Consider the following 17,332-nt stretch of genomic DNA (forward strand, 5'->3'; position numbering starts at 1 on the left):
GCGATTAAGCGATTATTGCAATAATTGTCGATTGATTTAGAAATCGATTAATAGTTAATAAGAGTATAGAGACTGTAAAACATGCCTTTAGCTGACAAAGCCACTTAGAGCAGTAATTATACCAAGATCGTTAAAAAATATGTAAATATTTTGCATTTAAGATTATTATTATTTTTTTGTCTTTATCCAGTATTCCCCAAGTGGAACAGTTTTACTTTCAATTGGTTTAATTTAGCAAAAAGTTCTCTATAAGGAATCTTTGGCTATCCAATTATTAATAAAAAAAAAAATTAAAATCAACAGATTAATGGATTTGCAAAATAGTTTTACTTCTAACACATAAAAATCTATAGAAATAGATTTAAGTTGTATATACAGTTATTTGAATTCACTTGCATATGTAAAAAAAATACAGTTTTAAACCTTATTTTTGTATTTTTCCCATGAGAGTGCATTGTTTTTAGACCAGGCTGCTTTCAGGAGCAGATATCCCTATCATTTGCCCAGTGTGAGAGCATCCACTCCTTCATTTCCAAATCATAACGCCACAAGCAACTTTTCTGTTGCTGTGCTCAATTGACACTTTACCCACTGATTTCTCATCATCTGGTCCTGCCTTGGTTGCGGTGGAATAGGAGGGTCGGAGCGGTGCGGTGTTCAGCGGAAGAGGAGGCGGTGAGTCAGTGGTACAGCAATCAGAGGCAGGGCGGTGCAGGGGAGAAAACGCAGCCTTGGAGCGCGTCGCGCATACGGAAAGGGGGCTACTGACTAAAAGCCGGAGAGGAACGAGGGGGCTGGCTCGGCTAACCGGTGGGGAGATGCGCGCTGATCTCCATCTTCACACCCGTCTTGTCAGACTTTTGATCCAACTGGCGCAAATGGGCAACGAGAGGCTCTATCCACCTGCAGGTTTGGCATAAAGCCTCCCGACGCGTAAACAAGTATTAAAAAGAAACGAAGACGCGGATATTTTGAGACTTCATCTAAATCCTGCTCAAATAAACGCACTCTAACTTTGGCAGCCTTTTAACTTCTCTTAAGAAGTGGACGGAAAATTTGAATTTGCTCGACTAAAAAAAGCAAAAACTGACCTTCTCCTCTTTGGATCATTTATATGTTTTTTCATTTATCTCCAGAGCAATTTGAGGCACATTGGATTTAAGTAAAATAAAAATAAAAAAACATCGGAGCTTTTAAATAATACACGTGTTTTTTTATTTCTGTTGAGATGGAGTACTCAATAGGAAACTCCGGGTAGGAATTGAAGTCTCGTTTTGGTGCGCAATTTTTGCGGCTGAAGAACTTGAAATCTCTACCAATATTTTTTCCTTATTACCTTCAAATCTTGTTTTTTCCCTAATGGAGTAGGCTGACCCTGAAGTGCGGACTTTAATATCAGTCTAAAATAAAAAGTGGGTTTATTCTCTGACACCGGGAAAGAAACCAGGCGGATCTGATGCGCATCTTCTCCGTGGGATGGTAAATGACCGATGGGGAAACATGAACAGCTCTTCTGAACTCGAAGATGGAACTCGGCATAAAAACCAGGTATTTATAAATGTATTTGTGTTTTTCTCGCTGACGCTGTGCTGTGTGCTTCTGAGGAGTGGTTCATGTGCTTGGTGCAATGTTACCACGCTGAATTTGGTGGTATATATATGCCTCACGGGCGAATCTCTGCACTGTGGAGACGTTATTAGAACACATAGCTGTGGAAATGAGCTGATATTCCTCAAAGAAACCTGCACATCACATAATCCTAAATGCTGTTTATCAGAAACATTCAATTAAATGGAAATGAGTACATTTTGAAAGTAGTAAAAAAAAAAAACACAGTGGGTGATCATAGTTTACGCATCTTGGCTGCGTCTTCAGCAAATTTCATCTCCATGCAGAGCTCAGGGCTTTATACGCATGTTCCCTGATGTATGGAAATCCTCCCAAACTTGGCATACGGACGCGTTCTTGCTTTTAACACCCCTCCTGAGCCGTTTAGGCTGTCTCCCCGCTCGGATGAATTGAGACAGGAGCGGACGTGCGTTGTGTTACAGTCAGGCAAGCTCACTTTGGGGAATAGTCAATGTGTTTTCACAAGGTCAGTGGAGGGTTATTGACAGCCCATAAGGGAGAGGAGCTCCCTTGGAGCGCGGAATCGGATTTCGGGGCACTATTAGAGCCTTCTGCCTCTGCCAGCACAGGGCAGTAAAAACACCATGAGCCTATTTGTCCTCCTCTAATTAAAACGGGGACAGGTTGTGATGCTTGTTAAATGCATTAAAGCAAGAGATTATGTTCCATAACCTTCTAGTATACACCCCTTGCAAAAAAAGAAAGAAAGAAAAAAAGGATGATAAGGCAAAATGAACAGTTGTGAACATTTTCCCATTGTTACAGGATCAGTTTTATGTCAAAAGGCGTTTGCACAACTAAATCAAATTTAAACAGGCTGCATGTATGAAGCTACTCAGTGAGGGAGACATGCCAGTGGCACAAATCCTCTAGGCTGAGGCTGCCTGAGGCACAAGCAAACTCTACTGCTGCTTTCAGCCTCCAGACAAGCAGGGCGCTGCTCATTTGCCACACTATTCATTATACAAGGGTACTTCAATGAATTATACCATTAAATTTTGAAAGTGATATACAGATTCATTACACAGAATGATATCTTTTAGGTGTTTATTTCTATTGATCATAGGTGATATAGTCAACAGTGAAAGAAAACCGCTAAATGTATTTCTTAAAAACAATAATTTTACATAAGATTTTACAAAAATGTCAATGAAATACTTTCACAGACAGGTAACAGGAATATTGGTCTGATATACACAGCCTAGTAAAACTAGCTACAAAATGTTATAGTTGAAACTGTTAGAAGTCCTATACCCAGTCACATTATTGGAAAGTTGAGTTGAAAAGATGTTGTGGAAAAAACTGCACAGACAACAGGTTGGAAACTTACAGAAATAAAAGCTTGATATATAACTGTGTGTATAGTCAATCTGCATAAGTTTCACTAAAAGTATTGGATGACTATAATAGGTTTTCTCTTATATTAGTATTGACATACTGACATGTACAGGTAGATCTCCAAAGATGGTGTTTGTACTAAAGATTTGCTCAGCTCACATTATTAGCTGATTTATTTAGAAGTGTGACCTGCAGACATCAGCTATATGAAGCTAAAAGGGCAACATTAAAACATTCAGTTTCTTTTGTTTACCTACCTGCTTATTGTTTATATTAAGGGCAAAGAAGCATCATTTGATTTAAACAGGATGCCACAGTTATGAAAGAAAGTAAAATGTTAAAGTTGACTTTTAATAAATTTTTTTAATGCCGATTAGCATGATAAGCTCTGTAAGCAGGGTCTACAAATGGGGAGCCTTTGATTAATGACAAAAAAAATGCAAGGTTTAAAGTGATAAAAAAATTACAATAATGATAATAATAAACTTCTCTTCTTTTTGTTACTGAAAATAGCTAAACTTTAGTCTACTTCTTTAAGTAAGAACTTCAGCAGTGAAGATTGTTATCAGAGCAGTCCGGTAGTGCTTGTAATGATTTTACTGACGAACCTGAACCTTTGTCAGGAAGTTAACTCACAAAGCTGATTGTGCTGATATTGCAAGAGTTTTAGTTGCAAGATAATTCTTTATATATCTATAGGATTTAGGCATTTATACAAAAGGTGCATGTTTCCCATTTAAGACAATTCTTTATTACTTGCGTTATTTATAAAATGCAAATTGACCAAAGTGACTGAAGCGAAACCCATTCTCTTATATAGACATGGATATTAACTTTAAACCCTGTGTTCCCTGTGTTGACCTAGTGAGCAAATAATTAAGAAGGGTGATGGATGATAATGTTAGCTGTGAATTGGTTTCCTAGATGACAATTCTGCTCTGGGTCTTATGCAACCTATAGTTTCTGCCTTTAGGCCTTATTTCAAGAGGTCTTTCAGGTTTTCTGTTGGTGCCCATTTTAGTGTCAATGTAATTACTGCACTATATGAGCTAGGCCAGTACAGAAGCCATAATTAGTTGAGTCAATTAAAACAATACTTAGTTTACTATATCTCACATTTGTGAGACTTTCATGTAATCCTGTATTAGGCAAAACCAAGCAGTTTCGAGAGACGTGAATATAGACATAGTCTGGAAAACAGACTGAATGGAAAATTATTTATGATGGGCAAAGTTTCATTTTTCATGTGTGTGTATGTTGATGGAGAAAGAAATCTCAATACTTTATTGATGCTGACTGGGAAGGTTAGAGGATGACAAGACAACAAATACCTTCCATAAGCTCAATGCTGGCTGCGGCAAGCAGAATCAGGAGGGACGTAGGATGAGATGAGCGGCTGTGGGAAATGGGGACTGCTAATGCTCCCCCCCCATCAATCTGTCTCCTTCCACTCCATTTGTTATTTTGCTGTCATGCAGAGTCACACAGAACTCGTTTTCTCTGCATATGTGTGTGATCCCTTAGCTGTATCTCTAATCTTGAGTGCTTACACCAAATCTTTATCTCCAAGCTCACGCTTCCAACAGTCATTTTAGAAGGAGTGAGGAGGGGCCAGGTAATAGAGAGCTCTTAGAGGTTTCAGTCTGTACTTTGATGACCAAATATGGAAAGGAGATTTTTCCTGTAAGGCTGGATATTATGCTCCTTCCTGAAAGTGCTGAACACCTTGTATTTTTGTGACAGAAGAGAGGCAGGGTTTTAGACTTTAGAAAAATAAGCTTTTATGCAGTTTTTTTGATAGGATAACACAGATTTCCCCACAAGCTTTTACTTTAAGCTATTATGATGTGAATTTTCAGGTGAAATATCCATATTGGATATTATTGATGGAAAAGGAAAGACAAGGGATGTTTTGCTTTCATATCATTGATAAAAGACCAGTTAAGTTATTATACTATAACAATGGTTGATGGGTTTCTGTTTTGTATTTATATTCTGCTGATCTTAAAAAAAAACAGCATCATGGAAGCTAATATAAAGATATAATAGTAGATAATTGTTTGAACAGTTTCATTTGTTTCCCATGCAGTGTATTTGGCTTTCCTCCATGTTTATCTTTGTGATTTCTCCTACTTACCGAACATGGCCTGTGTTTTCAGACACACAGCCAGCATAACTGAGAAGACAGCGAGGCCCAGTGGGGTTGCCCCTCCTGGACTGGATGCAATCAATATCTCCTTGAGATCACCTAAGTTTCCAGAAGTGAGAGAGAGAAAAACCCCCCACAGAAAACAGCTGTGCCATGGCAACTCAGCGAACTCAGAAATCACAAAAATTGTCAGTTTATACAGTCTCAGCTTACCCTGCACAACCCAAATGGATCTAAATGAAGAATAAACAAACATGTTGGCAAACCTCTTAGTACTTACCAAAAGGGATTTATTAGCACCTCTGGTAGAGATGTTTAAAAAGGCTTACAATACATTTCCCTTTTATGGTGATTGTTGGGGAGGGTATTGTTTTACTTTCAGATTGTCGAATTCGAGCACATTTAAAGTGGAAAATCCCATGTTGAGAAATGTTTCAACCAAATTAGCAATACCACAAACCTTTGCATCCCTACGGTGAATACTCATTTCTCACCAAATACATGTTTGCATGTTACTGTCATCAATATGCAAACAGGCATTTTGTGAAACAATAAACAGCGCTATTACATTGGTCTCCAAGGTACAGATAGTATTTTTATTGTGGGCATTCCTGAACTGTATATTCAGAGATACTAAAACATGCTATAGGGGCCTATTTTTCCAATGTCTGTTTTTACTTTCTGTGCAAGCAACCATAAGGAGTAGATCCTATGTGATCATCCTTTTTTTCCTCGGTCTAAATGTTGTGGCCATGTTTCTGACCAGCTGAAATGTCCCTTTACAGAAGCTGAAGTTGCCCCCCCAATGTTTTATACCCAATCCACCTCCTGAGGTAGTCATAAACTTCTAATTACTATGAATTGTATTGGGTATTATGTGAAAGCAGAGACAGTGTGATGAGACCCCTGCTCTGGTGTAAAGGTTGAGGGTAAAATGATGGATGAGGAGATAGATTGCATCATCCAGTGTCCATTTGAATTAGAAATATATAAAAGAGCGCAGTCTGATGCAAATTACACCACGCTGATAATAATGCTCAACAGCATGCCTTGCATTCGCAGTATGGTGGAGAATATATATATACGTCAGGATTGTGACACTGAGCTAATGCTCTGTCAGTGGTTCCACCTGAGGGAAATCTGCAATGCTGGAACTTGTAAGCCACACCCTTGTTATGCTGGAACTCTCGCTGTCTGATTTTAAGGCACAGAGACATTTTATCTTAGATGATCAGCTGGTATCTTGTGACAGAACACAGAGATCTGTAATATCGGGTTGAGATTGTATGTGAATAAAAAAACTACGGTCTTAAAAGGTCAAATATATCTGCAGTTGGAAATTTCTTTTCACCCTTTCGTTGTCCTGCCTATTTTCCCAGGGAACTTTAGATGAGAGCTATTCTTTTTGTTAACTGAGAGGACAAATAATGTAGTCCTAGTGAAAATATAAACTATAGTTACAAAATCTTTAATCCAGCACCATTTAAAATTGCTCAGAATTGTCCTCTAGTTTGGGAAGCTGGAAACGATAGTTATATCTGTTTAACCTTTTAGTTTGGTTTTAGAATTTAAGTTTACTTCACATCATTTATTTTTATGACAGGGAAATAATTCTATAATACAGAAAGAGTTTTTCTCGAACATTAAAAGCTTATGATGAAATGTTGAGTTAGAGGAGCTACTTTAGGGGTTGCAGCTGATTTAACTAACAGTGAAAATATATTTTTCTAAAAGGTAAGCTTTAATATTTCAACGTCTTTCTGTGCATAGCCACTGAGATAAAAGAGCAATTTAAGTTATTTTATACTTCTTTATCATGTCTGATACTAAATATGTCTAACATTTTAAAATGAAAGATTTACCTCCCTTAGATACAAAACAAAGCTATTATTAGCACACAGCCTTCTGCTATCGAAAGTGTATCAGAACGAGCCTCTGCAGCGACCCAATTAGAAATTATATCAGGTTTAGATGTCCCTGCCAGGATTTATCTTTCCGCAGTAATTCAGTTAAACACACACCCACATGTGGTGGCACAGACCATTCGCACTTCGACAATGTCATAAAGTGCCATTTTGTCGGGACCTTTGCCATCACAAATCATCACAGAGGGAGGTCTTTAGTGTCAACTGTCGACATGATGGATTACTGCTGTAAAGCTGTGTATTTTAGGCCAGAACTCAATCCTTTCACCACATTAGTCAAAGAATTTTATGGGCTAAATCTAATGAAACATTGTGTAAAGAATGGATATGGAAAAAACAAAAACAAGGACATGATTAAATTGTTATCATTACAAACTGATCCTAAGCTTGGCTCTCTATCATCAACTCTCCAGTCAATTTGATGAAAAAAAAACTGCTTTCATGTAGAAGTCAAAAGGCCTTTACCTATAAAGAAAATACAACGAGAAGCTTATAGTCTAGTTGTGTTCATATGTAATTTGTTTTGAATCATTTTCAATAAATCTTTTTAGCATTTCTACAAAGCAACTACAAGGAAGTTTAATAAAATCCGCAGGGTTGCCAGTGACCAGTTGTTTGTATTTTTATTAAACTTTGCAAAAATAACAATGGTTAAATAGACATGTTAATAACATCATAGACATGTTATAAAGGAGTTGAAAGCTCAGATTCTCTACATTTCAATCACTACGTTAATTTTATGGACACCGTAAGCACTAAAGCACAATTAATAAAGATATAGCAGCATGTCAAATCATATTTTTTAAAATAAAACTTCTGCTTCCTACCGTTGAAGCATTCCTGAGGCCATATTAAAACTCCAATCCAAAGCATCCAAAGATTAAATCTAACCCAGCAAATCTGTAGTAAACAGTCCAGGATGAGAAAATGGCCACATAAAGTCAAATTTTGGCAATCAGAACATTTCGATCCTCAAAGGTAATGCTAACCGTCTTGCTAATAACAGCACAGTAACTTTAACACGTCCTTTCAATGTTATGTATGCTTGTTTTCATCACTTTCCAGCCTATAAAACAAAATTCATTTCTGTTTAGATTTGACTCTGTGCGAGCTCTTGAAATATAATGAGCTATTATTCATCGCCTTAAGCATGGAGTCCCATCCTATTATTCCTCATAAAGTCTGGCTGCTATTGGTTAAGACCACACGCAATGTACATCGCTTTCAAACAAAGGTAAGCATGGCTAATTTGAATAAAGCCTTTAGTATCAGTGCATAGTTGCATTAGACACTGGAATATCAGAAATTAGAAAAACATATAAGCTTCAAAAAATTTTTGTGGTCATCAAAATGCTTCAGTGTGATTTTATGTATCAAATTGTTGTGTCAAAGCAATTAGCACAATGTGGCATAATTTGGCACATTTGGAGAGATTTGGAGACACTAGTGACACGAGAAGTTAAAAGTCCCTAGCTCTGAAACTGTTATATCTAGAGATCTGACATTTTTTGCAGTTGCGGTTGACATGATGCAGAATAAATGTAATATAATGACTAATGCATGCTATCAGGCATGTCTTTGTTACTGCAATTTAAAAATACCTCATATTTTTGAGAATAAAAAGTAACTTTACTACAAGTCTTGTTTGAACTGATGCAGTGTTTTAGTTACACTATTTTCATTTGAATGTTCAGAAACCAGAAGATGTTAGCTTTCAAATTAAGTATCACACATGTCATGTGTCCTTACAGTTCCTTATTTATTTGCTTTTTCATTTGGGCTTGCAGAAAATTGAGGATTACTGAGGATGTTAGAGGTTAACAGTAACAAAACAATATTGGTGGCTTTTACAATGATAGATTTTTAATGCCCAACACAGTTTAAATGTGATAAGGTTTAAAAGAGCCTAAAATTATATCAATAAATAGGTTTCATTTAAGTAGACCCTTAAATGAAACCAAGCTAGTGGTAAGAGACAGCTGAGTTTTAGGTTTGACTGGGGACTTTGACATGTTGTGGCAAATTGATGCAAAGTCTGCTTAAGACAACAGAGCCCAAACAGAGCGAAAAAAAATAAACTGCTTGAGAGCTCAGGCTCTTTTGACAGGTTTTGATTTTAAGCTTTTGTGTAAAACAGAAAAACTAACTGACAGCCCTGCTCAACACCTGTCACTTAGTCACACTTGACAAACCCATCAGAGGTTGGCATGGCCGTTTACCTGGAGTATGTTACTAACATGCTACTGACAAAAAGCTCTGCTTTAAATCTATAAGCCAATCAATTTTTCATACATTTTCTCAAACCTTAGTCCATGTTACAGATTTCAATGGATAAACCAGAACAAACAAATCTGTGAAGTCGAAGTGAAATTAATTAATTAAACAAAAACAATGTAGTACAAACACATCTCTGTTATACATTTTCCTTTTAACATCCCCGCCCAAAGAAAATAAAATGAATTTCAGTGTAAACAGTTGTCTTCAGAGTAAGACACACTACATGTGGAGGAAATAGTTTACAACAGGAAATTGTTGAAGACAGGGTTAAGATGTCAAACAACTTTCCGAATGTTATGCATCTACCTGTAATGCAGGTCTTTTGAGTTGACAGAGTATAGAAGAAAACCTTAGACATGGTAGGTCTGTCCTCCTAATGTGAGTCAAGCAAGGAAAGCATTTAATCAGAGAGGCAAGGCCATGAAATCTAAAGCTCCGGTCAAGAATCTGTTGATAGGAAAAACTATTAGTCATGCACTCCTCAGATATAGATTTATTGGATCAGTGGAAAGAAAAAAGTCATTGTTGAAAGATAGTGATAGAAAGTCCTTTATCAGTTTTCCACAGGCCAAGTAGGGAACTCATTAAATGTTTTGAAGAGGAAATCGTTCTTTTAGCTCAACAGAAAGTAGAGCAGGTTCGAATTAAAGCAGAGCAGAGAAAGCAGGAGTATATGGCATCAATTGGACCTTATTGGCTTACCTGCAAAATGCTTTCTGAGCACGCCAATCCTACAGTTTGTTTGTCTCAACAGGGACAGGTACTGTACATCAGTCAGAAGGGATTGAAGAATAATGGAGTTAGAGCCTGGGGCAGAAGTTTACCTTCCAGTTGACATAAGCACATTTTTTTAAGAGGGGATAACTGCATTTTTTAGATGTTTCTTAGTACTAAATAATAAATCATGCATAACTTTATCTGCCCTTTGCAAATGTGCACAACCTTGTGTGGATCTGGTACATACAATTCTAAGAAGATCTACCGGTACTGTTGTAAAATGAGAAAAAAGTATAAGAAGGTTAAAGCAGTGTGAATACTTTTGCAAGGCAGAAGAAATAAACACAGTTAATAGTGACCAAAGCAGAGCTAATAAGAATGGTGTCAATGCTTTTAATAATGAAAACAAACTAGGAAGCTACATTGAGTCAGAAAATGACAACCACGATCAGAAAAGATGAACACTAATTGAATATAAGTATCTTTTTTTTAAACTATACCCCCAGTTTATTGGCTCAACAGATGCCAGCCTTCACTGTCACTTGCTACAGCTTGTTAAAAAGCCCTATGCAAATGACAGTTAATAAGATAGCATGAGCAAAATGAAAATTGCCACCTTTAAATTATGATTATGATTAATTGTCAAACTATAATAATCATGATTAAAACACCTCTGATTTGTAGAGTAATGATATGACATTTACGGTTACAGCTACCATATTTTACATTATCGTGTAGGTGAAGGATTTTTGTAATATTGGAAGGTTGTCACAGGGTGGTGGGGTGGTGTGTGTATTGGATGTCTTCTGTTTTTTGTTGGGGGTGCCCTTGTCAAATTAATGCACTTGCTGATCCGGCCGGAGGTAAAGAGGCATTGTGGACTGTAACAGTGCAAAGAGACTTCTGCGGTTCACTGAGCCTGTGATTTCCCTTTGGGGGGAGGGGTCATGCCATGGCAGCAGTGCAGCCTGTAACAACCTCAGCATCAGTCTTCCCTGCCTTGTCCTGTGTGGCACCAAGAAAACATATGATAGGATCTTTTAAAATTTCATTTGTGTGTAGATTTTCATCTTCACTGTCAAAGTCCAGATAATCCTTTGACAAAGGCTCCAAATTAACAGTACTAGGGCTGGGTAAAAAAAACCAGTAAAACCATTGTAGGTCGAATCAATTAAAACCTTGAAAAAAATCAAAGAGTAGGAAATAAGATTGATTAGTTTTATAGTGACGTCCCTAACATTAAATTTCAAATGAGCAGGTGTGAGCGAATCACAACGCAAGTAACACACCCCTCAGCAAGCCGTCCCAACTAAAGTCTGATGTCTGGAAACATTTTCGATTTAAAATAATTAAAGATAATGTGCTGGATAAAACACAGGTGGTTTGCAAGATCTGTCAAGTTGAGTTCAGGTATTGTAGAAACACTACAAATCTCAGGAATCACTTGACTAGATATCACACTGTGCTAACACATAATTAAACAAAAAAAATAAGGGTCTCAATAGCATTACCAGCAGATTCTCCATGGTGAGTTAAGATACCAGAGGCTATTGCAACTTTTGTGTTCACTCTGTAGTGGAAAATTAAGGCTTCAACCACACTATGTTATGGTGCAGCGTAAACATCTGATTGAAAAGGTTATTCCCATGATGTACACACGAGTAAAAGAGGACATCCAAATGAAAATGCATTTAGCAGACAAAGTCGGCACAACGCATTCCAACATAGCGACGACTTCCCACTACATAGATGAGTGGGGCCTCGTGTCTCATGTGCTACAGACCTCTGAGAATACCACAAAGCTGCAAATATAGCCAAAAGGTTGATGGAAGCCGTAAACAAATTGGGGCTGACCAGCAAACACCCTGTAGTTGTTACAGACAACGCTGCAAATATGGTTTGTGCTCATGCATGTCTGCTGTTTTGCCCACACACTAAACTTAGCCTCACAAGCAGTTCTGAAGATCCCCACCGTGTCACGTCTGCTTGCTAACGTGAGGCTTCACTTTTGTTTCACTTTTCACTACAAGTTTGAAGTTTTGAGACAGTTTTGTTTGCATCTCAATTTTAAACTGTCAAATTTACAAGTTTGCACTTTGTGTTTATGACAGGAAAAAATAAAATACATGAGTATTTTGAAACGCAATTGAACCACTTTCCTTACTGTAAAAACAGATTGAATTGAATCAAAATGAATCGATTCAGAACTGAATGAATCGAAATCAAATTGTTTCAAGACCTTGGCAAAAAATACCCAGCCCTAAACAGTTCAAATAATGCGCTTTTTTTCTGTGCTCTCTCTTAGTATATAGGCATTTATGTTTACATGAGTGTTGTTTATTTCTTAATTTTATAAAACTATAGACATATCTATATACTGGCAGCTGCAACCAGGGTGATAGGAAGATGGAGAGAATAATTTGAACAGTTAATAATTAAGGAAAAGAAGGGGACCAAACATAAGAGAAGAAGTGACCAATTTGGCCTTAGGGCGGAGAAAAGATTAAGACGGCTTTAGTAAGGAAGGCATTGAAAAGGATGAAAAGTGGAAAAGCAAAGTGGTCCTGATTATATACTTGTGGTGTTATGAAAGTGTCTAGAAGAGACAGCTGCTGAGAGGGTTAGAGGGAGCTGCATTGTGTTTTACTGATCTAGGGGAAGCAAAACATAATACGTGTGCGTGAATCTGAGACCCAAGTGGAGATGTGAGGTCATATGGAGCAAAGATAAAGAAGCTTGAGTACTTCCAGGCCTGTTTGAATGGGTGGCGAAAAGTGTCAGATGATTTATGTGATAAGAGACTGCCCGTGAGAATGAAAGGCGAGGAGTACAGCACCAGCAATGTTGTACTGTATGGTTCAGAGACAGTGGCGCCCATGAAGAGACAGCATGCAGAGCTGGATTTAGCACGGATCTAGATATTTAGGATCTCTTTGAAAGCGAGAAGAATATAGAATCAGGAATGAAGATATCAGAGGGATAACTTTTGGCCAGGATTATATTAACCAATGTTTTTCTTTTAGTTGTTTAGGAAATCAAAGTTTTCTGACTAATAAAATATATTCCACAATTATCAGAGCATGTATTGGGGCTTTTGCTGTTTTGTGCCATGTCTTGCTAGAAAGTGAAATCAGTTTCTTTCCTATGTTGGAAATACAGTCCTGCAACTACAATCCAACATTTAGAAACCTTCTTTATAATAAATATAATTGGAAAGATCAGTTTATAGTTTGTAACAATTATTCTATTCATTTTGCTGTAATTATAACAACATAATTGCTGATAATATTTAACATTAGAGTCTAAGGAAGAAGGTTACTTAAGAAATATTACCTGCAACAGGAGAAAATGCACTTAGAAGCTCAGCACACATGTAAAAGGTAGCTAATCCCTTGAGATGAAAACAGAGACACAGGAAAAAAAAAAGTATTGAACCAGAACCATCTGAAAGATAAAAACAAGCAGGATGTGGAACTGATACATAGATTCTATTGGAGGAGGAGAAACCCTGAGCAATGATCCAAAGAAAATAATTCAAGACTACTTAGCCATAAGAATAATGGAAAAACAAGGATAAAAGGAAAATCCCAAGCTCCTTTTTGTTTGGAGCTGGCTGGGACACAGTAGGGTGATGCAGCTTGCTCCTTGATGATATATTTATATTTCATTATAATTTGAATTTTTTAATCAAAATCGCTTCCAGTAAATTATTACCATCTCTAATCCTTTTTAAGTATTAATATATGCTTCCATTAAAAAGGGCCCTTTTTACATTCAAGGTTTGAGCTTTGTCCCTGAAAATACAACTGTGTAAATCAAACTTCATATTAAGATATTTAAAATGGTCTAAATAGAATTTCATAAAATCTAATAAGCTGCTATTCTGCTATGTGGTTTCCTTTGTAAATTTTTTAAACATGCATGAGACCATCTAACAAAATGACAAACTACCAAATCTTTGTGGATGCAGGACTTGAATGACTCCACTGTTCTACTTTTTTATGTTTTCTCTTAATAGCATGCCGGATGTTTCTGGCAGCTCTTCAGCATTTAAGTCCCTGAAATATTTCATTCTTTGAAGTATGTGCAGAATGAAGGCATTCCCTGACAAAGTCATCATTTAAACAGCAGCATGTAACAGTGCTAAATCACTATTTTTGCCAATAATGATGCCTTCCCACACTGTACTTTAGTTTCTTTTGTAATGTGGATAAATACATTCCCTGACATGACAGATGTGTGCTAATAAAAAACTGGAATATGCAGTTTCAAGAAGAATTGAAAAACCTGAGCTGTCAATACAAACAACTGCATCTCAGTGGAATCTGAAAAGCTCAAGCACAAATGATGAAGTATCCCATTAACACATCTATCTGCATTTCTTCACATGATTAAATTAGACAACTATTTTAAGAGAGTAACTTGATCCTTAAACCATGCATTAACTTTGTTCTAACTTTCTTTCTTCCCAAAGGTTTTTTGGGGTTATGTAAAATATCTTACTCTTAATATATATTTCTGTTAGGTTAATTAGAGATAAGGTCTACATATAAAACAACAGTTCCATGCTCTTTTCAAAGCGTCTGTTGTAATAGAACCCAACAAACTTCTCTAATTAGACCAAAATTCAAACATTTGCATTGGATCTTTCCACTTTTGTGTTGCATCATATTTTATTGTATAGAACCATTACAGTACCTATCGTATTTAGCTGCATTGAAAGCTCTTATATTATGTGTAACAGTGGATTGGACAGCACAATATTGTGAAATACTGTGGCAAATATATATCTTTTTGCAAAGCCATGATATAATTACATTTTTTTTTTTTGCAAAGCCAAGGTTTGTTATAAAAGACTAACATGCACCCTATAGAACTTTAATACATACCTATTATACTTTCTAATAAGGGATTGTATCCATATGTTTGTTTATAATGCCATATTGTATTACATAATGCTGCATTATTAGTATCTAAAAAGTAGGTTAATACACAACTAGGGCTGCAACTAACGATTATTTTGCAAAATCGATTAACCCGTCCATTATTTTTTCAATGATCGAATTAATGATTTTATAGCAAAAGGTTGCTTAAAGACGACTTTTTACTAGATCAAATCAAGTGAAACTAAAACTTCTCCATATGAGCGGTTCTGGATAGTGCATTTTTTATAATCTTAGATGCTAAATGTTTACATATTCTTTTCACAATTTTGGTATAATTACTGCTTAAGTGGGTTGCTCTGTCAACTAAAGACACCTTTTAGAGTCTCTACACTCCAGTTAATGATTAATCAAATAGTAAATTAGTTGACGATTATATTATAATCAATTTATCATGATTAATCCGATTAATTGTTTCAGCTATATACTAATCTTTTCAATAAAAGTAGCTTTTTGGGTTTATGTTAACATTACCCATATTTTTTTTTTTTTGTTTTTTCATATGTGCTTCAGATAGTACATTTAAAATAGCTTAATCTACAGGTAGAAGCTGGCTGTAGATGTTTTATTTTGGTTTTCCTTTTTTTCCTCGATGACAGCACTGCCTTTACTTGGAATTTCAATTAGAATGCACTATAATCAATTTCAAAGGTGTTATGCTACCATTTGTCGTTTATATTCCCACAGAAACATCTTTACACAAACACATTTAATCGACTCTTGATTTCTACATTCTGTTTATTTTTCATTCTCACCTTCTATCATAAACACGCTATCCACTATAGTCAAAGGTTAAATCTGTTGCTTCATCTTTTGTGACTAGTCTGATTGTTAACAGGAGAGTGGGCCCGTTGTTGAAAACGAAGGTATGAACATGTGAGAGTAGTCTGTGTGTTGGTGGAGCATTGCAGTAATGAGCCATTACTGTCAAGTTGTTACATAAGTAAGCTTTTTTCATAGAAAGTCATTTAGCACCTTAATAGAACAGTATGCTCTTTTGTGTAGGATTGTTATGCAGAGAGATCCATTTTGTGTAACATGAATATACTGCGGATCCTGTGACTTTACAAGGCTCTAGTCTGAAGGTTATAGATGACAGCAGCTGTCCACTGTGCTTGTGGCCTCGCTCATCCTCTATCTGCCTTTGTTATCTGACCCACCCACTTTTCAATGTCTTTTTCTCATTTTCTCCCTTTCCATGTCTGCTGCTGACATGCAGGAACCGAACATTTCAATATCAGATGTCTTACATTGCAAGGTGGCTGGAAGGCCTTGAAAGAGGTTGAAGAGGCAATAGAAAATGATGAAGAAAAGAAAGTAATAGGGCTCAGTCAAAGCTGAAAAATAATGAAAATATAGATTAGAACTAGTGTGGAGAGTAAAGAGTAACCAAGGTAATGTTGAAAAGATTGGAGGATGAAGGCATGAATCATTAAAGGTCTCATGTCATTGTTGAGCAGACGGTGTGTCTGTACAGAAAAATTTCGACTGTATTGTATACTACTTTTAAAATAAAGGAAATATTAGTTTGTTTTAAGAAATTTTATTGTGATGTTTTCTTCACTACAATTTTTTCCATCATAACTAAGGGCTTTATAGAATCCAAGGACGCAGCAGAACTTATTGTTTGGAAACAGTCATAAGTTATCCTGCTCACTGATTTATGTATATTTTGTAACTTTTAGGTTATGGTTGTGCTGTTGCCTTAGTGTGTGAGGCTAGTCTATGTTTACATATACTCTTTGCTTCTCATGTCCTCTTGATGCATATACTTCTAAGTTTTCATTGTTTAGTATCAATTCCCCATGGTCATTTTCCACTCTGTCTGTTTACTTGTCAGTTGTTTGTTCTTCTAAGACTTGCAATTGATTCGTTTGGTTTTGAATTCCCTGCATTAGAATCTTGGTATCTACTTTCGATGAAGCTCTACTTAAAGTCAAGTAGAGTCCCTTCCTGGTTCTTGCATGTGAGGTCTGCTCCCTATAGGCGAATTCCAGTCTAAAGGTGAGAATGAATGATTTCTGCAAGGTTTAAAGCAAGTTAAGGAACTTAAATAATAGGGCCCCATAGGAAACTGAAAAAAGGGTCATAAACCTGAAAAATAATCATACAAGCCTTTGCTATGATGTCTTTTTGGGGTATACATATTAACCTTATATTTCTTGTTTCAAAATATGTCCTCAAAAATGAGATTTGGCTGTCAAAGACATCTCAGACATACATGGCATCAAAAATGAATTTGGCATGGTTTGTGCAGTGAGATCTCATCCATCCATCCATCCATCCATCCATCCATCCATCCATCCATCCATCCATCCATCCATCCATCCATCCATCCATCCATCCATCCATCC

The 17,332-nt window shown here is 36.5% G+C and overlaps 1 protein-coding gene across 1 annotated transcript in view; it reads left to right on the top strand.

Annotated features, from left to right (window-relative positions):
- Positions 1 to 626: 626 nt before the first annotated feature.
- LOC107102383 (fibrinogen C domain-containing protein 1-like) overlaps positions 627 to 17,332 on the top strand; it is a gene marked incomplete at its 3' end in the record, with an annotated part of 179,958 nt that continues 163,252 nt past the window's right edge. Inside the window, exon 1 of the mRNA XM_015401672.1 lies at positions 627 to 1,548. Coding sequence (XP_015257158.1) covers positions 1,477 to 1,548 — 72 coding nt within the window. The remainder of the gene's footprint in view (positions 1,549 to 17,332) is intronic.

Source organism: Cyprinodon variegatus, unplaced genomic scaffold (assembly GCF_000732505.1).
Source record: "Cyprinodon variegatus isolate N-32 unplaced genomic scaffold, C_variegatus-1.0 Scaffold1246, whole genome shotgun sequence".
NCBI classification, from domain to species: domain Eukaryota; kingdom Metazoa; phylum Chordata; class Actinopteri; order Cyprinodontiformes; family Cyprinodontidae; genus Cyprinodon; species Cyprinodon variegatus.